General features: G+C 38.0%; 1 protein-coding gene across 2 annotated transcripts in view; it reads left to right on the forward strand.

The window, feature by feature from the left end:
- The window catches only part of LOC142158923 (acetyl-coenzyme A synthetase, cytoplasmic-like), a 33,882-nt gene extending 10,785 nt beyond the window's left edge, over nt 1-23,097 (forward strand). For both annotated transcript variants that reach the window (XM_075213302.1, XM_075213303.1), the window contains exons 7-18: nt 425-503; nt 749-886; nt 8,165-8,335; nt 10,517-10,650; nt 11,176-11,308; nt 14,219-14,275; nt 15,411-15,491; nt 16,593-16,701; nt 17,761-17,829; nt 18,345-18,521; nt 18,835-18,909; nt 21,557-23,097. In XM_075213302.1, the coding sequence (XP_075069403.1) occupies nt 425-503; nt 749-886; nt 8,165-8,335; nt 10,517-10,650; nt 11,176-11,308; nt 14,219-14,275; nt 15,411-15,491; nt 16,593-16,701; nt 17,761-17,829; nt 18,345-18,521; nt 18,835-18,909; nt 21,557-21,684 (1,351 nt within the window). In that variant the 3' untranslated portion in view covers nt 21,685-23,097. The remainder of the gene's footprint in view (nt 1-424; nt 504-748; nt 887-8,164; nt 8,336-10,516; nt 10,651-11,175; nt 11,309-14,218; nt 14,276-15,410; nt 15,492-16,592; nt 16,702-17,760; nt 17,830-18,344; nt 18,522-18,834; nt 18,910-21,556) is intronic.
- The last annotated feature ends 1,167 nt before the right edge of the window (nt 23,098-24,264 follow it).

Raw genomic sequence — 24,264 nt, forward strand, 5'->3', positions numbered from 1 at the left:
CAGTTTAAAGACAACCCCACCCAGTTGAGAAATAAAGATCGTTTACTAGGTGCAGCATATACGTTATTCAGTCGGTGTGAGGTGCTGCACATATTCTGCTCATGTATATAGCGGCTGCTCTAAGCATATAGCAAGAGCCAGTTTGTAGACAAGGTTTTTGGAAAGGCATAGATATGCACATTATACCCTTGGGTTTGTGGGTGTAAATACACATGTACACTTAGTACATGGCCCTAATAGTATCTGGTCTTAAATAGTGCAATGCATTTCATGAGTCTGTTAATTTCTGGCGTGTTAAGATGAAATTAACTTATAAATGTGGTATTTTGGTAGTGAGGAGGGACACTGACTCTGCTCGATAAGGTCGTTTTGTTGTGATGTGTATACTCTTTAATAAAAATCTGTTTTATACTTTTATTAAAAGGGCGCACATTGTAAGGACCTGCGTTGTGGTTAAACACCTCAGTGAAAGACTAAGCAACCAACACAAATCAAAACTTCAGGTAACTGCTAACAATGTGTGGTTTATGTTTAAAACTCTTCTGCGAATATAAGGATTTCAATTTCTTTACTTATAAGTAACTGTTGCTTCTGCTACTGAGAACCTATACAGTGTCTATCAGAATTTTGTTCCTATTAAGACTTTATTATGATTTTGCTCACTTTTTTTTCAACACCATTGAGCAGATCGTATTGCAACTGGTCGAGAATAGTATTCTGTTGGTAAAAGTTTTTGCTCGGTCTGCAGACTGCCTGGAACCCAGATACTGACAGGTGGCTGGATGAGCTGATGGCAGAGGCAAGTGAGAAGTGTGAACCCGAGTGGCTGGATTCAGAGGATCCTCTCTTCATCCTCTATACAAGCGGCTCTACTGGAAAGCCAAAGGTAAAGGATAATCTCATTGAAAAGTACCAGCCCAGCGCAAAAAAGTATTTCAAAATGTTTAGCTGCATAAATAAAGACCTGATTGTAACATGCATTATAAATTGCACAGAGCCAGTACATAAGTAATGAATGCACACACACAATATCAGTGCAGAACCGTCTTTTTAAGTTAACAGTCAGTTCTTGAAGTTAGAAGCAGGAAAAATTGGCAAGTGTAAGGATCTGAGTGACTTTGACAGGGCCAAATTGTGATGGCTAGGCGACTGGGTCAGAGCATCTCCAAAACGTCAGGTCTTATGGGGTGTTCCCTGTATGCAGTGCTTACTACCTACTAAAACTGATCCAAGGAAGGACAACCGGTGAAACAGCTCATTGATGCCGTGGGGAGAGAAGGATAGCCTCAAAGGAAAGGAACTGCGCTCAACTCCAAACGGCAAGAGCAGCAAAAAAAAAAATCAGGAATCCCTTCCTGTATCACAAACAATGCGTAACCAATATAATGCGCTCAATTGCCTAAAACACACTAACTATATAAGGGAATGCTATAATTATTATAATAGGAATTATACATGACATGACTAGTGAAAATCAATGTGGTAAAAAACAGCTGATTTATTATCCAAAAAGGGACAACCAGAAAAATAAAAAACAATTGATAAAACAAACAATAATAAATAAAATACAATAAAAGCAATGTCCAAAGGATGGTAAATGTGTAACAATGGAGGCTTATCAAACGACCAATAATTTGGTGGTTAAATGTACAGCCGCGATCTCCCCCGGATGTTGGCTCCACCGCTAGCTACCGGCTATCATACCATCTACAGCCGCAATCTCCCCCGGATGTTAGCTCCACCGCTAGCTACCGGCTATCATACCACCTACAGCCGCAATCTCCCCTGGATGTTATCATCAGTCACCAGGTATCTGAGTTTATCGGCATCCCGACTTGGGACTTTTTGTGAGGTATTACCACTGCTTTTCCAATACTGTCCTCTTACCGGGACTTAGAATATTTTGGACTGCTGTTTATGGTCATTTATCCACCGAATTATTGGTCGCTTGATAAGCCTCCATTGTTACACATTGACCATCCTTTGGACATTGCTTTTATTTTATTTATTTAATATTGTTTGTTTTATGAATTGTTTTTTATTTTTCTGGTTGTCCCTTTTTGGATAATAAATCAGCTATTTTTTTACCACATTGATTTGCACTAGTTATGTCATGTATAATTCCTATTATCATAATTATAGCATTCCCTTATATAGTTAGTGTGTTCTAGGCAATTGAGCGCATTATATTGGTTATACAGAGAAGGCTATCCTGTCTGGTCCAGAGCTACTGTAGCACATACTGCTGAAAAAGTTAATGCTTACTATGAATGAAAGGTGTCAGAACTAGAGATGCTCACTGACCACTGTGAACTGGTTTTGGTTTTGGGTCTGGATTAGCTTCGTGTTTTTGTTTTGGCAAAACCCCCCTTGTGTGTTTTGGTTTTGGATTTTTTAGAAAAAATCTACCTCACAGGTCACAATAATATTTTCATACACTTTTTCGGACAAAGACTGCAGCGACCTGGCTGGATGGTAAGCGACAGAGAAATGACACAAACACACGGCAGTTCCTAGCACATCTAGGACACGTTGGCACACAGCAGTGGCAGAAAAGAAAAATGTTGCAAGATGGAATTGTCCATGGGCCCTCCCTCCCTCCCGCCTTTATGTTGGATCTTAAAAAGGAATCCAAAAATCCCGAGATCCGACGATGTCACGATGACGTTTTGCCTAGTTTTCAAATCTGAAAAAGCACGAAGGTACCGAGCCGGCTCGGTACTCTGATCTGCTAAGTTCGGGTATATTCGGTTCTCGGGAAACCGAGTCTGAGCATCTCTAGTCAGAACACACAGTGCATCACAGTGCTGTATAGCCACAGACCAGTCAGTGCCCTCGCTGTCCCCTGTCCACTGCTGATGGCACCTACAAACAATGGGGAAAGGTGGCCTTGTCTGAATGTTTTCTTTTACATCATGTGGACAGCCAGGTGTGTGTGGGTCATTTACCTGGGGAAGAGATGCCACCAGGATGCACTATGGGAAGAAGGCAAGCTGGCGGAGGCAATGTGATGCTCCGGGCAGTGTTATGCTGGACACCTTGGCTCCTGGCATTCATGTGGATGTTACATTTGCACGTACCACCAACATAAGCATTGTTGCAGACCAAGTACACTGCCTCATGGCAACGTTAGCCCCTGATGGCAATGGCCTTTTTCAGCAGGATAATGCGCCCTGCCACACTGCGAAAATTGTTCAGGAGTAGTTTGAGGAACATGACAGAGTTCAAGGTGTTGACTTGACCTCCAAATTCCCAAGATCTCAATCCGATTGAGCACCTGTTAGATGTGCTGGGGAAAAAAAGTCCAAACCATGGAGGCCCCACCTTGCAACTTACAGGGCTTAAAGGATCTGCTGCTAACATCTTGGTGCCATATATCACAGGACACCTTCAGAGGTCTTGTGGAGTCCATGCCTCAATGGGTCAGAGCTGTTTTGGCAGCACGAGGGGGACCTACTCAATATTAGGCAGGTGGTTTTAATGTTGTGGCTGGGGTGTGTGTGTGTGTGTGTGTACATGTATCGTAATCAGCTATTTATATAGCGCCACTAATTCTGCAGCGCTGTACAGAGAACTCACTCAATCAGTCCCTGCCCCATTGGAGGCCTACAGTCTAAATTCCTCAACATACAGACACAGAGACTAGGGTCAATTTGACAGCAGCCAATTAACCTACCAGTATGTTTATATTTTTTTTATTTTTTTTTTAATTTATGTATTATCCATCTATCACACAGTGAATATCCATTTTCTACCAGCACCTATCAAAGGTATATTTTGCAAATGGTGTTTCATATTAGTCAAAATTAGCCCAAATACTCGAAACAAAGCAGCTATTAAATATAGTTCACTGACCTCCAGGTTGTTCTGTATGGTTTGAAGTTTCTTATTAAACAATTATGTATTGAAGTTGCCCCTTAACAAGTCTCTCGATATTCTTGATTGAGAAATTATTTCTGCAGAAAATGTCTTTCTAAAAGACTTTTGTTGCCTACATACACTTGCTTAGGAATTTCTCTGAGTTCTTGTCACTCTCAAGTAACCTGAGCTCAAAAGTCTAAATCATTGGAAAGTTTAAGAGCAGAGGTCGTCAGATGGATGACATTTTTGGAGCATGTTTTAAGTACACATTTAAAAGGCTGCTCTATTCACTTAAAGGCTTTTTTTAAAAATAAAAATAAAAAAAAATAGCATTTAAACTGCCTCATTTACATACCTGTAGTAATTTATCTCAAACTTTTTTTAAAAGGTTTCCAAACAACTTTTTTACCTGCTCTATCAATCTGTCCACGTACAAATTGTTTTATTAAGGCATATAACCTATCCCACTTTCAGAAAAACAAACTGGTCAAAGTATCCGTGTCAGGAAACTCGCACAAGAAGTCATGCAAGAAAATGACACGTCAGTTCTTCCACATTGCATGTGGGAACATTTATAAACGGTCTTTGTTTTGTAACATGTACAAGCAGCACCACACCTTGTCCAAACATTCTAGTGCAGTGTGACAATTTTATTTTCATATACACCATATCTGCGAAGGTAGTTTTTACAAGGTTTGTCTATAATAATATAAAATGTCAACAAATGTTTTTGCTGTGTTTATGGCTGCAAGATATAAGAAGAAAAAAACAAAACTGTAAAGACCACCCCTGCTGGTGGTGCACCAGAGTACTATAAGAATGCTTTTTTCCCCCACTATACCTCATTTGTGCCCCACAAAGTGGCCAGTGCGTGCTGTGAAATCACACTCCTTAATTTGTGCAGATGATCTTAGATTTCCACCAAGAACATGGGCTTTTAGATAAAGGTGGCATAGTCTGCAGGGGAGCTGATGTTTCACAGGCTGACAGGAGGTGTCAGGCAGAGAGTGGGTCTTCCTTGTAAAGCGATAGAGTAGGTGCGCCGGTGCACTTCATTATGCAGAGCAGTGTATAAACAAGAGTGTCGGGAGATTATTGAAATGAGATGGAGAGGAAGCAATTTAAGGGTGTTCCTTGCTTTGCACAAGTGGCATATTTCTACTGCAGAAAAGGACTTTGTACCAGTTGAAAGCTTTTAGGAGACTGGTTCTCCTCTTTTTTGGGTAGTGTTAGCGCCTTCCAGGTGCACTTTAGCAGAGAAGTGCATTTTGCTCATTGTTAAAACCCACACACGTCATGTAAAAAAAGAATCTCAAAGTCCCTTCACTTGAATGAGTCTAAAAAGACTAAATGTAATAAAAGGGGGTTGGACTTTGTTATGTTTATACCTTTGGAAGACCAAAAACTAAGCATGCACATTGAAAGTACACTGGGTGGTCGAGATAGGAGCAATAGTGCAAAAATAAGGTCCCTTGCAGTGCACGTCGTAAATGAACTCCTCTGTATTGTAGGACTAGCGGCAAGGTGGGAGAGAGATGAGGGATAGATGAACATTGTGGGCCTGATTCATCAAGGAATGCAATATGCGTGTTATTTTGTTTTTTTTTAAAAAAAAAACCCAAAACAAAAGACTGACTGCCCGTATTCAAGTACAAGCAGATCTGAAGACAGGTTTCCAGTATACTGGTATAAATACGCTCTGGCTGTATACAGACATCCACAACACTGCAGGATACGCACCATGCGTATGTGCAATATAAAGTCCCATCAGATTGCACAGGAAAACATTTAAAAAAAATACATTAACACCTGTTATTAATATAATCATTAATAAAAATAAAGTGAGGTGTTTTGTTTTTTAACATGAAATACATTTATCAGGATGTTAATGCCAACTGTTTTTAAAATGCATTTTTACAGTTTTTCTCTTAATTGCAAACATGTTCTGGCATACATGCGCTGCCATCATCATTATCACTCACCACTTATACCTACCCTGTAGCTGGGACAAGTGATACAGATAAATATCACATACTCAAGAGATGTCCAGAGCTTGAATCGAACAAATGTGCGTGTGCTGAACCTTGGCCAGTCCTTACTGTACATTGACTACATGCTGTGCATATGCCCCTTCCCTCCCCTGTTCTGCCCTTCAAATCATAGGCTATTGGAAGTGTCATTTGCAAAATGAATTGTATGCACTTGTAGTCACTGGCATATAGTCTGTTTCTGAGTGTGCACGGAGAAATTTTACACCAAAAATACGGCACTCAACAGGACATGTTCCTTAATGAATCAGACCCTGTGTGTGTGTAAGGTATATTGTCACAAACATGCTCCCAGCTGCCGTGACTTTGGTGTGTTTGCTATATGAGGTCACATGATTCCAGCCTGCAGTCTCTCTCCACCTATCACACATGTTATAGACTACTGAATTGTCCCCAAACACAGCTCTCTCACACCCCCAGACACTTCAGGTTTTCCACCACCTATTGAATACGGGCAATAGGACCCCAATATACTGTCCCACACTGTCACCCAAGGATTCTAGCTATCCACAGACTAGCAAGACCCACACCAGCAAGCAAACATCTCCAGACTGTTACACGAATGTAAATGCAAGCACACACAGCTTGTTAATCAAATGTATCAACAGATCACACACTGGCATTCAAAGGGTTAACTTGGCAGAGCTATATTCTTAACTGGCTAATGGATTCGTTAGAGTATCAAGGATGCAACATATTAAAGTATAGATTTAATATACAAAAGTACAGGGCATGCAGATGTAAAAAAGTAATGAACAATTAATAGATTGACATAACAAGCAAAACAGTTTAAAATAAAAGGGGTTACATTCAGAGTAGCACTTACGTGAATTGCCTTTTCTGGCCAAGGGAAACTGGCTTGGAAGATGGACAGGTTATCATGTAAATTAATTTCCCAAAAAGTCTGATAATTTGCTGTAACTGGTTTCAGTTTTTTAAAGACCCTTCCACACCTCTTCCTACCCCTGGGGTGTTGTGGCCTGTGACACTTTTTCAGTCACCATTTGCATATTGTTTGATTTACTACTCAATTCTATCATGTGGCCTAACTTTTCTGTGGATCGTCACACAGACCCAATTTTATTAATAAATCCCTTATGACTTTGTCCATCTTTTGATACCAAACATGATGAAATTTTGCCAATGTGACATGCCTTTTCCAAAGATATGTGATTTTAGCTGTTCCCGGATACCACCCGTACCTGTCATTCACAACCCTGGTGTGATTTCAGCTCCTTAGTAGTGGCACCTGGATTTCCCAAAATGTGAACTATGAAGACATTTTCCTTTTTGAAGCTCATATTTCTATATACCTGTATAGGCCTTCAAAATGGTGCCTTGGGCTCCAAGGATGTCCAGCTATGACCAGCCCCACAAAGTCTATTAAGGTGTCCAAAAACTAACTTGTCAGGATATATCTCACAGCAAGAGCCCTTTGAAGCTGTTACAGGTGACATGGTTATCTTCTCACACTAGGATGTGCAGAGCAATCAAATACACATACAACAGACTTTCTGTCTTCACATTTTACACTTTAGCTAAATTTATCAATGGATTCATTTGATATAACATATTTACACTGCAGTTATGATTTATCCCTTATAAATAACTAAGTTCTCTATGTTCACGACATACATGGTATCAGATTCTAGCAAAACAGACTATATAATTAAGGGACTTTATGCTTACTTATACATAAATCCGTACACCCTTTGAGAGCTTCTTTGTTCAAGTATTCTAAAAGGTAAAGATAAGCATTCTACAATTAATGAAAGCTAATGTTAAAATAAACCATACTTCTAGGTAGGATATATTTGACCATGGAAGGAAATTACCGTAAATCGCCAATATAATACAATTTCAAAAACTCTTATAATAATTTGTAGATTATAAATTATGATTACAGATGGAGTACACTTCTTTTAACCAAATGATTGCACAGTTCACATATAACTCCATTTCAGTTGTGGGGTTACTGCATTTGGGGCTTACCACATTGCATCATTTATAGTCATGAAAAGCGATACATCTGTAGAATTGTTTCAGTTGGTACACACCAGAATTTTCTATAAGTTACATTTTATTTCTGGACTATGCTGAGGATATGTACCATTTATTGTCGTAATAATAATCATCTTAGTTGATTTAACAAACACATTTCTGTATTTCTTCACCGTTCAGTATACATTTATCGCCATTATTCAACACATTCATGGTCTTATGATTGCATTCTCTTGCATCTCTGTTACCTGCAGGGCGTTTTGCACACGGTTGGAGGATATCTACTTTACACTGCTCTAACATTCAAGTATGTGTTTGACTACCATGAGGATGATGTTTATTGGTGCACAGCTGACATTGGTTGGATCACTGGTCATTCTTATATAACCTATGGTCCACTAGCCAATGGTGCAACAAGTGTGATGGTAAGTTACCTAATCTGTATGGTAATGTGAAGTTTGTTCTTGGAGTAGGATTATCTTTCATATTGTTAAAGACAACATTGCTTGATTTCTGTTTTTGTTAAATCTTGTGACAACACTTCTCCTAGATTACAATTGGTCATCCAAAAAGCAATGATAATGATAATTTCTGTAGCAAGCTGTGTCCAGAAAATGATAAATAATATGGCTAACTATGAAAATGTACTTCAACTGCTGCTACACTCAGTTCCAACATTGGTTGCATGTATTTTACTGAATACCTTTTACCTCTTCTCAAAATAGCTCCCAACTCGCCCCACTTCTTTGCACAAGATCTGCATCTCTCAGTCAGTCCATTCCTGGTTACAGGTGTTTATTTTGGGCTGCATCCATTCTGTGGTATCCCATCCACTGAACAACAAGACTTTGCCCTATCCTCTAAACCAGGCCTGGCCAACCTGTGGCTCCCCACGTGTTGTAAAACTACAACGCCCAGCATGCCCTGTCAGCTCTTGGCTGGCTATCTACTGGCAACTTGTATTTTCACAACACCTGGAGAGCAACAGGTTGGCCAGGCTTGCTCTAAACCTTTCAGCGGTCCCTAAAAACTCTTTAGGCAAACTTATTAAATTCCTGAACCTTCTTTTTAACATGCTAAGCTTTTCTACATATGTCTGCTGCCTTATGGGGGAACTCCTCTTTTGAAGTATAATATCTTTGTAATCTGTAGTGCTAGATTATACTAAATATTCATGTGAATACACTGGTCGAAGTGGGCCTGTGCATGGCAGAAAGCCATACCGACACTTCTCCATATCCTTTAACTCCTTCTATCTTTATCCTCTACCACTACAGCAGTGTTTACAATTTCTGTCAAACTCTCTAAACGTACAACGCGGAGCACTTAACTAGGCACATAAGGATGTCCTACATGGACATCTTCTAGACTAGTATCTGAGACTGCACATTCTACTCTACAATTGTTAATGTAAATACATGTCAGTGAGGCTTTATTGCACTGCTCCTGCATCCCTATCTCTGACTAAGCTCTGTGTAGTTACTTTCTACAAATGTGCCTGTCTATCAGATCACCTTTACAGTTCTCTTATCAACTCTGCACTCGGAGCTACTTCTAATTAATGTTCCTGCCGGGCTTGTTACAGGATAAGAACTTTGGCTTATGACACTGTAAGAATTAGTGCCAGCTCCCCCAAGTTCACACGATCTACGTTAGTCAGAGACAGGCTGATAATTACGTCATATAGGAGTTCTTCCTGAAGTGTATAAACTGTCAGATTAACTACCTGTAAATAACTGCTTTGTTCTCTAAATATCTTGTCAGTGGACATCTGTTAGTCAGTTATAACATCCAATATGGATTATATCCATTAAATGAGACTTTCAATGAACCAGAGTCACTAACTCAGAGCGTGAGAGACCATTTGCTGAGTGTCCCTCAAAAGCAAAGTATTGGTCATGGTATCATCAACATGTATTTATATAGTACATCTTTTAGATAAAATTTACTCACTCTTCAACTGATTTTATTTAGCGCTTACAAAACTATTACTGTTGCAGCACAATAAGAAAAAATTAAATTGTGTATTTGTTCTAACATGATGTTTTAAATGAACTTCTTATATTAATAAATAAATGCTTAAAAGAAATATCAAGTCTGTATTTTACTACAGTGTTAAAAAAAAAAAAAATCACATCAAAAAATATATTTTAAAGCCTAAGCAGCATCCGGCTATTTACTTGAATTTTTCAACACCACCACTTCTAAATTTCCACCTCGACCACTGTGTGAATGTACAACGTTGCTCTAACAAGGTTGAGGACAAAAATATGACGCCAAAATTCTACAAGCACACTTTACTTTACGTTTCTTTAGGTAGAGTAGTTTTCTCTTACTGTATTCCCAAAATCAAAAAAGACAGTGCATTCGTTAAATATATCTACACTCTGCAGTGACTGAAGAGAGCAGAACGAGTAGAGAAAAGGTGAAAAGCCAATGTTTGTAAAACTAGCAGAATAAGATAATGGGGCAGCAAAATTGGAATAACCATGTAAGCTAATATTGGATTAAAGATGAAAAATTGTTGACAATATAAAAGTGGAAGAGATAAAGAACTTGTTTGACTTGTTTGCCACACAGATATTGATGTATTGTGTGTATTTAAGTTTGAAGGTATTCCTACCTATCCACATGTGGGGAGATTTTGGGAAATCATTGAAAAGTACAAAGTGACCCAGTTTTACACAGCACCCACTGCCATCCGCCTGCTGATGAAATATGGGAATGAAGTAATACAAAAGTGAGTTGTGAACACAGTTCAGCATGCTTTAAATAACCTTGATACATTTTGCAAACTAGTGGCTGTGTTTCTGGCATGTAACTGTTATACATTTGGTTAAGCTGTTTATCTGGATATAATAAAACTGAGGGGTTTTTCACACCTATGGATTGAGAAAATGGGTACAAATGCATGAAGAATAAAACACTTATTATGCTTTGTGCTAGTACAACCTATTTTATTGGTAGTATGTATATAGGTTGTGCCGTGTCCTAACACCTACACCTGGTATTATAATTTTTAAAGAGATTCTTTAAACAGATGTAGCGGCTGAACAGAGTATAGATGCAAGTGAGCCCTGAGGGGGAAAAAACAAAATGTTCAATGGATTTTGTAATGTAAATGTGTTCCTTTTTTGAAACCTTTTATTTTACTGCACTTTTATGTAAAAAAAAACCAAAAAAAAAAAACCAATGCGCTAAAACGGCTCCATTGAACCTACATATAATACTGCAGATTGTCAGTAATAATTCTTATCTTATCCAGGTACGATTTAAATTCTTTGAAAATTTTGGGTACTGTCGGAGAGCCTATAAACTCTGAAGCCTGGTTGTGGTACTATAATGCTATTGGCAATCGGAGATGCCCTATTGTCGACACTTTCTGGCAGACAGAAACAGTAAGTATTTCCTGAATGCGATCTATCATTGTTATGGTCTGCTCTGTAATTCATGAATATTATGGAACCAAAGACCATGATGTAGCCGAAGGTGATTCTTCCAGTGCAAAATATGAGCTGAATTTCCATTACTTTACCCTTAGTATATCCCACTGCACAACTCACATGCACAAATTACATAAAAATTAAGCACGCTTTGACATGTGACACATCAGGGGCATCTATTTTAAGTTGTAGGTATATGAAATCCTCTAGAAAGGTAAAGTGGTGGTGTTGCCTATAGCAACCAATCAGTCTAGTATTTGTTCTAGAATGCACTACATAAATGACAGCTAGAATCTGATTAGTTGCTATGGGCAACATCTCCATTTATCCTTTTTAGGAGGTTTGATAAATCCACTCATATGTGTCATCTGTTGTCATTTTAAATTAATCTGTTTTTGTGGTTTTTTTTGCCAATGTTTAGCTGTTGGGCCTACATCAAGCAATCAGCATCTCATTGAAAGTAATGGTTAAAGCCACCACTTAGGTGGTGTTGGTAAATTACTGTGCACAGAAGGCAAATCCTTTCGTTTTTGCTCATCTCCACCTCTTAATAGTTCATTTAAATATCTTGTGTAATTTCTTATGTATATAGAGTAATCTCCCCATCACCCAAACACATTTTCCATTTACAATTCTCCAGCTTTTTTTTGATCTTTTGAATTCTACATACTTCAGTGCATTATTTGAGAAGTATGCACAATAAGTGGATGCAGATGATGCCTAGTAATACTCCATAACCTCCACTGGTCAGGCTGTGTTTCACCACAAGTTCAGCTAATATCCTCACAACTGTCATCATTTTGCATATGCCTAGTAAAACAATTCTGAGGTAAAGGCACTTTGTCTGCTCTTGGCTATTAACACTCATGCTCAATTATTTAATGTATTGGACTAGAAAACATGTTGGTCTAATAAAAAAGGGAGATGTATATATCTATATAACTCTATCTATATATCTCTTTTTGTTATTAGACCAACATGTTTTCTAGTCCATTAAACTGAGACGTTAACATAATGTCTTAATTGCAGACAAACATTTTATTAATCTCTAACACTCGGTCTTTGTGCGTGTGTGTGTTATATCACACACACACACACACTGAGTGCTGGAGATTAATAAAATGTTTGTCTTAAATTGAGACATTATGTTAAATTCCCAAGAAAGGAATTAAAATGTAATATGCTACCTTAAATATATGTCTAAGCAACATTATTACTTCTGTTTTAGCAGCTAGACCGAGATCCCACTACAAGTAAACTGAGAAATTCCTGAGAGTTTACATAATATGCAGTGGGAAAAATCAAACGCCAGAACCAGAACACATCCCACAGGCATTCTTTTGACATTAGACATAACTTATGCGTCACAATTCACTTAAGAAGTAAATGTCATGTTATTATGAGAGCTATTTAATTGTTTCTATCTTCTTGTCTCTCTGACTCAAAACAGCAAAGCTCTTGCATAATCCTTTCAGCAAATTGTTAAAGTCCGTTTCGTGAGCCATATAATTGTATCTGCAGAATAGGGAATACTTTGTCATACCAGCATACATGTCCATGAACAGTTATTAGAGATATTTAATGATTTAAGTTTTTGTTGTTGAGAGGAATTGAGAGACCATTAGAATTTCTATGTATAGCAGGTCCATACACAAACATGGGTGAGATATATATTGGTGTTCATTAGATCTTCCCACTCTGACCATTAGGTAAGTCTTAATAGTTTCCAAAGAGGTATGCATCTGATACTTTCCACTGCCTCTCGGTGGTACAGTGCACAGCACTGCCTCTCGGTGGTACAGTGCACAGCACTGCCTCTCGGTGGTACAGTGCACAGCACTGCCTCTCGGTGGTACAGTGCACAGCACTGCCTCTCGGTGGTACAGTGCACAGCACTGCCTCTCGGTGGTACAGTGCACAGCACTGCCTCTCGGTGGTACAGTGCACAGCACTGCCTCTCGGTGGTACAGTGCACAGCACTGCCTCTCGGTGGTAACTTGCAAGAATGACTGCACAACCACACACAATATTAACCAGGGAGGGTGTTGTAGTAGGTCCAGAGACTAACCGAATGTAGGGGAATTTCTTGGGCCTCACAGCTGATTGATGCCTGGTACCGGCTCTCTGGTGCAGCTGTGCTATGGAAGTTATTTTGAGTAACTAGTTCCATTAACATCGCTGTGTGTAGCAGTGATTTGAAACCTTTTTCTCTGCTTCCACACAGGAGCCTCCGTTATAATTATTTCACTGGTAATGTTCATATATATTGCAAAAACCTGTCTTCTGCATGGTCACTCAGGACCAAACTAGTAAATTGCACCATAAATTGTCCAACATCATTGTCTCTGTACGCTACAAGATTATAATTGAAGTGGACAGATTACTCCTAGATAAACCCACATGGATGTTATTTAATATCAAACAATTATAGGTGTAGTAAATTGAGTGTACACCCCCCTTCCCCACAAGAAAACACACAGAATTTTTTAAATTAACTTTTTATTCACTCCTGAAGTGACAAGTGGTTCATGTTCTTTTTAGGTGACTGGATTATTCTCCTGAAACTAAATCCTACTCTTCTTTTGATTGACTAAAGCAATAATCAAAACCCAGAGGCATAAGAAAAGGGGTAACCAGTCAGGGAACACCCGGAGCGCTAGGTCCAAAGTGGAACCAGTCTCAGTGCAGTGAATGAACTGTGTCACTTGTGACTTTACCAACAAAGTCAGAAAGTTGCCAATAGGACCTCCTTGCATGCTAAAAACATAACCTGCAATAAATGACAAGCATGATATAGTTTTACATATTTCTGTATTGCAGTTATCCCATATGGAAAACTCAACATTTCCATTGTTCTGTTTTCAGGGAGGTCATGTTATAACCCCGCTACCAGCTGCTACACCACTGAAACCAGGATCAGCTGTAAGTGGTTCTTACAGTAGATAATATGAACGAATATGTCTTTAACAATGGAAATCTGACTTTACACTTACATCAGTTGTATGCTCATGTACTTTTTTGTTTAATAGTCGTAAATGGATATTGATTTCTAAAAAACAGGGTTACATTACATTCAGGTTTTTTTTTTGTTTTTTTTTTGAGAACTCTGGGTCACTTTAATGCTGCAAATGCTTAAATGTACTATTAATACACTCACTTCATGGAGTACTATTATTCTGAAGCCATGGCTCACTCTGAGTCTCCATTTGCCACGAGATATCACATGTACACTTGGTGCTGCATGCATCCTTAGTCACATTTTTCCGTCTGTAATATTTAATGCAAAATGTGATCACAATAATGTTTGCTTCATAATAAAGGTGATCTTACCTATTGTGAATGCATAATAAAAAATATTGTAACGTCTGTCAGCTGGGATGAATATTTTAATTACAATACAGAAATGGAGAGTCCACAATCAATGTATAGGTTTGCAGCAGGTGTTTGAAAGTGTGGGGTTATCCAGAAAGGTACAAAACAGAGAAAACCCCCCAGCAACACTGCTGTGAGCCAGTAAGAGAGCTGCTTTTCTACTTATGCAGAATTCTCAGTTGCACACGTTTGCAAATGCAGGGTAAGCAACCTACCACTTCACGACGCTTCTGCTAATGGGGTGGTCCTAATGAATATTTATGTTACAGTATTAGTGGGCACAAATGTAAATGCTGTACTTGATATGGGTGGATATTGATCTACTTTAATAGTGATTTACTTTGAAACTTGCTTTGGAAAATATTTGAACCTATAAGTGTAATTGGTGAGGGAAAGTTAAAGCAACTGGTTCAGATAACCATTATTCATGCACCTATTTTGTATCTTAATGTTGTATGTCAGGCTGCTTTTTAATGCATCAAAAGCAGATGGATAATGTAAAGGTGAGAATGGGCCATAAAACTTAAAAATGAATAAGACATTTATTGTTAGAATGTTCAGTTTGTGTTCTACCCTTTTAATAGGATACCCAATACATCCTGTACACTCAGGGTTCTGCATGCTTATTGCATGTTCTGTTCACATGTCAACTCAAACATTTGCTAACAAATGGTGGATTTTACAGACTTTTCCATTTTTCGGCGTTGTTCCAGCTGTACTGAATGAGCATGGGGAAGAGCTGGAGGGTGAAGCGGAGGGGTACTTGGTAAGTTTTTATTTTGCACAGTGTACACAATTACTTTATGCCTCATACCTTTCTCGTATACAAATGGATACACTCAAGTCCATAATGCAAGGATTGTATTTTAAGTCCTATTGAATACACATGAAATTCATAGTATTTCCAAGACTGCCATAAAATTAGTTGTTAAATGTTGAAGTAAATTTTGAAATGTTTTGCAGTTTTGGATTTTGGGTAGTACTTTCTGTAATCGGACAATCAAAGCTCCACATGATCTGAAGTACAGATGTAAATATGTGGAGGTATAGTTAGGTTTTAATTTATTAAGGAAGGAGTTATTAAATTAAATTTTTTATTTCATTGTTTGGAAACGAGAGCAATCATGATGCCAGAGGCATCTGGGACAATGGAGGATCCAGAGAATGACACATAAAGGATACCCTATTAATTGGGATATATCCCTGTTGGACCCATTGTGTGCTATATGCAGTCATTGTTTCAGATAAGCTGGTTATTCAAGTATGCAATTTTCTACTTTATTATAGATGGTACATTTAGTTACACCATGAGAACTCTCTTGTCTGTAAACATTGTTTGCAGGTCAGTCTGCTACTGATTTAAAGAGGGGCTGCCATCAACAGACATTCACTGCTATTGTATATTGCTTTGCTAATTATTGTTTTTGCCATGTTAGGAGTTATTAATTTGCAAACTTTATTTTGGCTGTTAAAGTGCCTCCCTTGCTTATAACCAGGTATATACTACAATATATACAAAATTACACTAAACATATTCATTCCTTGATATGTCACTCTCTATAATGCTAGTCTCTCTGTAACACCAATGTTGGTATGTGTTTGAAGCTGATATTATAATTATTTAGCTATTGTATCTCTCACTGTCGCATCTTTAGCATTGATGCACTAATAGCTGGTTGTCTGTAAGGGTTATAACCTTACTAAACTTATAATAATTGCCCAAAACATGTATACCACTTAACTATAATATTTTACATAGCTGATGAAGCAAATGCAGGGACAGAGGTTGCAATTATCACAGACTTTCATACCGTAATCTCCAAAACTTGTAAATGTTGGCCAACATTTACATTTTTGTCCTATCTAGGTCTTTAAGCAACCATGGCCATCTATAATGAGGACTTTGTATGGCAACCACGAGCGCTTTGAGGACACATATTTCAGGAAGTTTCCTGGATATTATGTGGCTGGAGATGGTAAGATGTTTCTGACAGATCATTTATTTAATCAGTTTACACGTAATGTCCCCATAAAAACCCTGCACGTTCTCTGTTACTGATTGACATGGTAGTATTATGTGTATGGAGAACAAGACATAGCCTTTCAGTACAGGTCAGGTCCTGTAGATTGACATTCTCTCTTTGTGAGAAACAAACAATATCCCAAGTGGCAAATTTAATATAGAATCATTCTGTTGAATACTGCGAGCACACAGGCATTGGGACTCGCTAGAATGAGCCCATTACCTCTAAGCTCTCATTGATGGATAATTAATGCATGCCCACATGTGTAAAGGACTACAAAACCTAAAATATTAATTGCTTTGTTTTAAAGAGCAACTAAATAAGTCACACACATCTGAATTGGCTTTAGGAGTTTAGACATTTGAAGATAAATCTGTGATCTTAGGCAGAGTTTAGTTTTATTATTCGCACAAGGCTTCCTTTATTGAAGTCTATTGAAGGACATTCAATTGTCAGAGAATGTCTCAGTCAGAAATGGCTCATAAGGGATCAATAAACTGAGCCTCATAGCGATTGTATATACAATAGCAGACATTCCATGTTCTGTTAAGGAAGTGTAACTTTTGCATATATATTTGTGAATGTTTTATGATGTCTGCTCTTCTATATCAATTTTTATTTTATGTTTAGTATCCATTTACTAAAAGTCCTAGCATCACCTTCTAGAAAGCAAATTGTGCTTTAAAAAAAACATTTTCAGAGCTACAGTGTGCTACTAACTACCCAAGTTACTTTAGTACTACCATATATAATTCTAAATTACAAAACAACCTCCACAATGCCAGGTATGTCCTATTATAGAAATCAATGGGGGTTGGAGCAGAGTTGTTTTACAGATCTGCTGAAGGACTACTCGTTCTAAAATAGAAGTTACTCAAATATGAAAAACATATTCCTCAACTATAATGTAGTAGTAATATAGTAAAGTGCACTTTTACGTTTAGTGCTCTCCATTATTTTATGAGAATGGGAACAGTAATACCGATATCTCACACTTTATCTGGTTAATAGGATGCAAGAGAGATAAAGATGGATACATCTGGATTACAGGTCGCATTGATGACATGCTGAATGTTTCAGGTACGAGATCTAGTTAGTTATGCTGATTTTTAGCTATAAAAGTAAAAAATGTTGTTCGGTATTGCCCTGGCTTTCCACTGCAGCACTTTTAAGAGGTATAGGTTAGGTAGCTGAAGCTCATCAGTGTTGTTAGGATAGTGTCCTGATGGGTTCTGCTTAAATTCATAAAGTTAGGGCTGCAGTCATTTTAGCTGCTGTGACATCACTCGCCACCAATCTACACAGAGCTTTTTTGCAGAGTACGTTTGCAAGCCTGCTAGTAACTCTGTCTGCTCTATTAATGAAGCACTTCCCTCATTTCATGGAAACCTACTACAAGAGCCTGTTAGTGGATATATTTAGTTAAACATAAACATTCCATATATTTCTTATATTTTATTTAGTTTCATCATTCACGTCCTTTTTAAGTGTCATCTAATGGCTTTACCTGCTTATTTAAAGCTGTCTTGCACCCTCCTTACCAGGGTATGTTTCAGCACTTGGATTGTACAGTGAGCATGACATGTTTCTTGTAGGTCACCTGCTAAGCACCGCCGAGGTTGAGTCTGCCCTGGCTGAGCACCCTGCAGTGGCAGAAGCCGCAGTGGTAAGCCGACCACACACACTGAAAGGGGAATGTCTTTACTGCTTTGTCATTTTGAAAGATGGGAAGAAATTTACAGACCTTGTTGCAGATGAACTTAAAAAACAAGGTAAGTTGTAAATATGACATGCACTGTATTATTGTGTAACTACTGCCTTTGTTAGTGGGAACCCTGCCATGTCTTATAATCATGTCCTGTTAAGACAAGTAAGAGGTTACATTCACAGTTCATAATGATTCTTAAAACTGCTTTCACAAAACCAGTCAAGAAAGACACTTTCAATTGCATATATGTCAGTCATTGTAAGAGATTGTATTTCATATAGATGCAGATTGTATTGCCGCTGAATGTTTTTATGTAAATAAAATGTCCTGTGTTTCGGGTGTACAAATGTACTAAACTAGATAAATCTTAATTGCAGTTCGTGAAAAAATTGGGCCAATAGCAACACCAGATTTCATACAAAATGCTCCTGGACTACCAAAGACACGATCAGGTAAATCCTGTTTTATGTTTTCATTGTTACATCTAGTAGGTAATAACTTGTATTTCAGTGTATTTGCGTCTCAAAGCCTGAGCCCTGTGGTCATGTGAGAGACTTCACAGTTGTAAGGACGGTCATGTAGTCACAGGTCAGAATTATAAAAAAAGCAAAATGCACCAGAGAAGCTGAGCAAAGCAAGGGTTTATTTTATGTACTGGATAACAAATTGGTCACTATGCAACTATGAGCTAGAAAAGTGCTACATGTTCAGGTTACACAGACTAGGGTCAATTTGTTAACAGCCAATTAACCTACCTGTATGATTTTTTTGGAGTGTGGGAGGAAACCGGAACACCCGTAGGAAACCCACGCAAACACAGGAAGAACATATAAACTCCACTCAGATAAGGCCATGGTCGGGAATTGAACTCATGACCCCAGTGCTGCAAGGCAGAAGTGCTAACCACCTAGCCACCGTGCTGCCCACATGTGTTTTTTTTTGTTTTTGTTTACATTTTGTCTTTGTGCACTACAGATCCCAGCAGGCCCTGGGTGCCAGGGCATGTTGGCACTTGTGGTTCCTCAAGTGCCAGAGTGCCCTCGCACCCATGGGTATGTTGGTGCCTGTGTACATTCTCCTTTTTAGTCAACTCCATGTCAACAGGGAATCCAACCTGGGGTTGGTTGTCATTATGGCAGGGGGCAGCATGGTGGCTTAGTGGTTAGCACTTCTGCCTCACAGCACTGGGGTCAGGAGTTCAGTTCCCGACCATGGCCTTATCTGTGTGAAGTTTGTATGTTCTCCCTGTGTTTGCGTGGGTTTCCTCCGGGTGTTCCTGTTTCCTCCCACACTCCAAAAACATACAGGTAGGTTAAGTGGCTGCTATCAAAAATGACCTTAGAGAGTGTGTGTGTGTGTGTGTGTGTGTGTGTGTGTGTGTGTGTGTGTGTGTGTGACGTAATTTAGACTGTAAGCTCCAATGGTGCAGGGACTGATGTGAGTGAGTTCTCTGTACAGCGCTGTGGAATTAGTGGAGCTATATATAAATAACAGAATGATGATGACCCCCACGCTGTGGATTCCCCTGCTATAGTACCACCTGCCGCAGCTGGCATAGCCTATTGCTGGTACTAGTAAAACTGGGGGGAACCCGCGCTTTTTGTCCCCTCAATTTTTATTTTTTTAAAAATTACATTTTATTTATTTTGTTTTCACTATGTTGTGCCAAAGGGTCCAGGGCAGTATTGCCAGCAGGTTCGCTGGCTGGCGTTGACATTGCTGGTTGAGTGTCAATTTCTCTCCCTGTTGAAAGTCAGAATGTCATCATTTTAACCACGTAGACGTAGAAATGTTGACAGATTCACTGACAGTTTGACATTTTGGTGTCAACAGTTTGGCAGTCAACAGGTTCTTTGTCGAGCGTTCCTAACCCATGCAGCTTACTAAATTGTTTTAGCCTTGGGCTGCCTAATGCTAACAATACCCACTACCATCCAAATCACAGCGGTGCCACTGCATGCTGGTAAACATCGCCCTTTTTTCTTACATAGATGATATTGTATTCATATACTTGGCTTCAAAAGGCAGGCCCACACTCCAAAACAGTCATATTTGCTGCATAATAACCAAGTTATTTTAATATCTAATCGGTTAATCATTAATGACAGAAAATAATTAGAATAAAACATCTAGGAAATGACTTACTGATTAGAAGATAACTGGCCTTGCGTAAAGGTGTGTACACTTTTGGCAATTGCATTATTTCACTCCCTAGTATATGGTGTCTAGATTTTTATTGTATGTTTTTTATGTGGTTATTTCGCAAAGGATGTGTGTATGTGATTATTTTGCAAAGGATAAAACTGCTGTCTAGTATGAAATCTATTTTATTGAACCCAGAGGTGGCAAAAAGAGAACACATCGGGAAGCAAATATTAGCGACATTTTATTAGAGACAAATAATTGTTTACTTAGTTATTTTATTGAGTTTAAAAACTGCTTCTTTGATTTTAATATCTCAGCATGTATAGCAATCACTGTGTCAGTACCAATGGCTTTCATTTAGAACTACCACTTCAGGTCTCTCTTGTCTATATGACACGGCTGAGACCCTACTAAGAATAGAGAATATAAATTATAGGGAAGGAAGGGATTTACTAAAATGTATAATATTTCATTTAAAACCTCAACATCGCTTTTAATTATTATATTTTCCTTGTTAGGAAGAATCTTCCCTGTTGATCACCTTAGTAAATGCTATAAATAATAATCATAAAATTCTCCACTACTGAAAATTGTCCATCTCACTTTTGTTGGTTGCTAATTATGACGATACCCCTAACTAATGCCTCTCTAAAAACTTGTGAACAACAGGTTGCTTTGGTCAGTAAAAAAAATAATCTACAAAACATTAACAAGATCATTTACAAAATGTTGTGCTATTGCATCAGTTGGCAATGACAGTGTGCACTCAATAAACATGGTATGACCTCAATTAATTTGAGATGACCTTCCATGATAAAATGTAACTATGAATTATTAATCAAAACACATCAACTTCTGAGGATCAGCTTTTCCTACTAATTTGTTATGGGAAATGCTGGAGAACTAATTACATTACACATTGCTGTAGAAACCTGACTCCTTCTATATTCACAGGTAAAATAATGCGAAGGGTCCTCAGACAGATTGCTCGGAATGAAAAGGATTTGGGAGACATATCAACGCTTGCAGACCCAAGTATAGTTGAAGTCTTGTTCAGCCAGCGATGTGAAGCAGCGGCCTGAAGGGTTTTCAGCATTAGCCTACATAAGACAATCACACCATTAATTAATTTAATGGTTTTTACACTAATCTTTGAGTAAATATTTGAAAATCCATCCACCCAGAGAGCCGTCCATATTATGATCCGTCTACATAAAGAACTGTCTATGATGTCCCTATAGTGACTTTCTAAATACAATAATTGAAGCATTTTATTTCCTTTTTGAAATTTTTAGTTAAGCTGTAAATTTTTTTTATACAAGTTTTTACCAAGTAACAAAACTGACAGCAATGCATATTGAATGTAGGATTTTTTTATGTTAAATTCCTACGCCGACACATGTAACATACTGAAATTTAAAAAATGTACAGTAAACAATTGTGAATGTAAAAATATGTGATGTTGAAAAGCTTTTACTGTTGCACAATTGCAGTGTATCTCTGTGTTATGCATAACTGCCAACATTCCCAATTAGACATTAGGGACAAAATAGGCCTCAAATCCCTCCAAGCCACATCAGATCCACCCGAACCACACCCATTTGAGAGACCACCCTCTTTTCTGGTAAGCCACTCCCTTATCAGCTGACAAAACCATTGATGTACTGGGAATATTTGGACTTTTAGCAGGTGTTTGCATATGCTTTCTCTGTATAATGCTGCCAAATTCGGGTATGCCAGAGAAGAGGAACATTTTGAAAGATGTAATATATTTATGGTTAACCTTAGCTAGTAAAATCAGGATGTTACTGAGACCAAATCAATAATGTGGCTTATTTGATTTGGGGTATTAAATGCCTTTTTAGTAAGATGGTGCTAATGGCACAACTGTCCCATCTCACATAGCAACCAATAAGAAATTGTCTTTCATTAGTTTAACTCGGACTAGACTGATCAAAGCCATTGTCTTATTGGTTGCTGTAGATTTGCACATCTGTCTGCAAGTTGTACATCCATTTTTAAGATTTTTGTCATAAGAACATACAACACTGCTTATTTTATAATTATTACAAATATATGGTAGAAATTGGTACCAATTTTAATACCATTTTTTTTTGCCATTCTATTTTTCTTGTATGTCAATATAGGTTTGATTTTTATTTTTTGTTCACTCAATGTTATCAGTGGTTAGAATTAAATGATCAGAAAGGCCTAGTGTTCCTGTAGTGTGCAGAGATTTATCCAAAATATAAGAAAACAAGCAAAAAAACCAATATCTCTGCTGTACGGATTCTTTAGACCTAATAGAGCAAGGTCCAACCTGTAGCCCATGAGCCCGTCAAAGCCTTTGTTGTGGCCCCCCAGTTTTCAAGAAAGTTCCATAAACTCTGTTGGATGGCATAATTTTTTAATGACCCACAAACCTATAGAAATGTGTCCCTTTTCATGGAAATACTTGGACAAAGCTGCAATGAAGAAATTGAATTTCTTAATTTCCTACCTGCAACATGCATATGGGCTAATTGCAATGAAACATGTTTGATATGTGTCTGGTTTTAGATTCTGATCATAGGGAACAGCAATTTTGTACTTGTTGAAAACTTTGGTTTTCCTCTTAAGGAGGGAAGTGTTATGAGATGACATCCTAAAAAGACACTTTACTTTTTCTTTGTTACAAGGTAATTCTGAGTATTTTTGCTCAGCATCTAAAGTGGCAGTAAGGATGTTAATGATTTTACCCATCTGTTTTTCTGAAGAACAATTTACTTGAATAGTTCTATCTACCTTCATACATGAACGTTTGTGAAAAACACTCAATATTTGTAATTGCACAAATTTAAATCCTTATTAAATGTATTTAAATCTTCTTATTCTATTTTATGTTGCGTATGTTTTAAATTGCCTATCTATTGTATAAACCACCTGAAATGTACGAATGTTACTTTTTCTATTCTTTATTAATGCAGAAACTTAGAATTTTTATGATTGTATTTGTAATAATGTAATGCATTTATTAAATGAAAATATGATTAAGAATACAAGTGAAATGTGCTGCCTTGTCCATTTCCCTGCAAACTGTATGCAGGGCCAATTATTGGGAATGGCAGGGAGAGATTTACCATTTGAAGCTGGCTAATCAGGCCGCTCTGTTTAAGTATCAGATGGCTGGAGCTGTACATAGACTAGATCTAGCAGACCTACAGTGTGGACGGATGATGCAGTAGGTCCCATTGAGGCCTTTGTTTGCAGGTAATCTGACCTGTGATACTGCTTTGCTTTTCTATTGGATATAATTAAATGGCAAATCACTAGTTGAACCATCAAAAGGACAATTTGCAATTGCCAGCATCACCTAAGCACCCATTAAAACATAATTTTGCTAGAAAAAGAAGCTTTGTGACTGCCTAACCAAAGCCCCTGACCCTTCCCCCTCCACCCCAGTAACTGTGCATTCTTCACCTGGTTAAGCTCATTTAAGCATCTTGCCTGGAAAATTTATTTTTCTTTTTGTATGTGGATGGGATTTGAGGTGCATTTTTGCACATTCTTAAGTAAATATTAGTGTTGGTTAAAGTGGGTCCATCCTTTATCATCCTCGTGATGATGGGAACTAATGCATTAATAAGTTGGTCTCTCAATAACACAAGCATGGCTCACACAAT

The sequence above is a fragment of the Mixophyes fleayi genome, chromosome 5, assembly GCF_038048845.1.
Source record: "Mixophyes fleayi isolate aMixFle1 chromosome 5, aMixFle1.hap1, whole genome shotgun sequence".
In the NCBI taxonomy this organism is placed as follows: Eukaryota; Metazoa; Chordata; class Amphibia; order Anura; family Limnodynastidae; genus Mixophyes; species Mixophyes fleayi.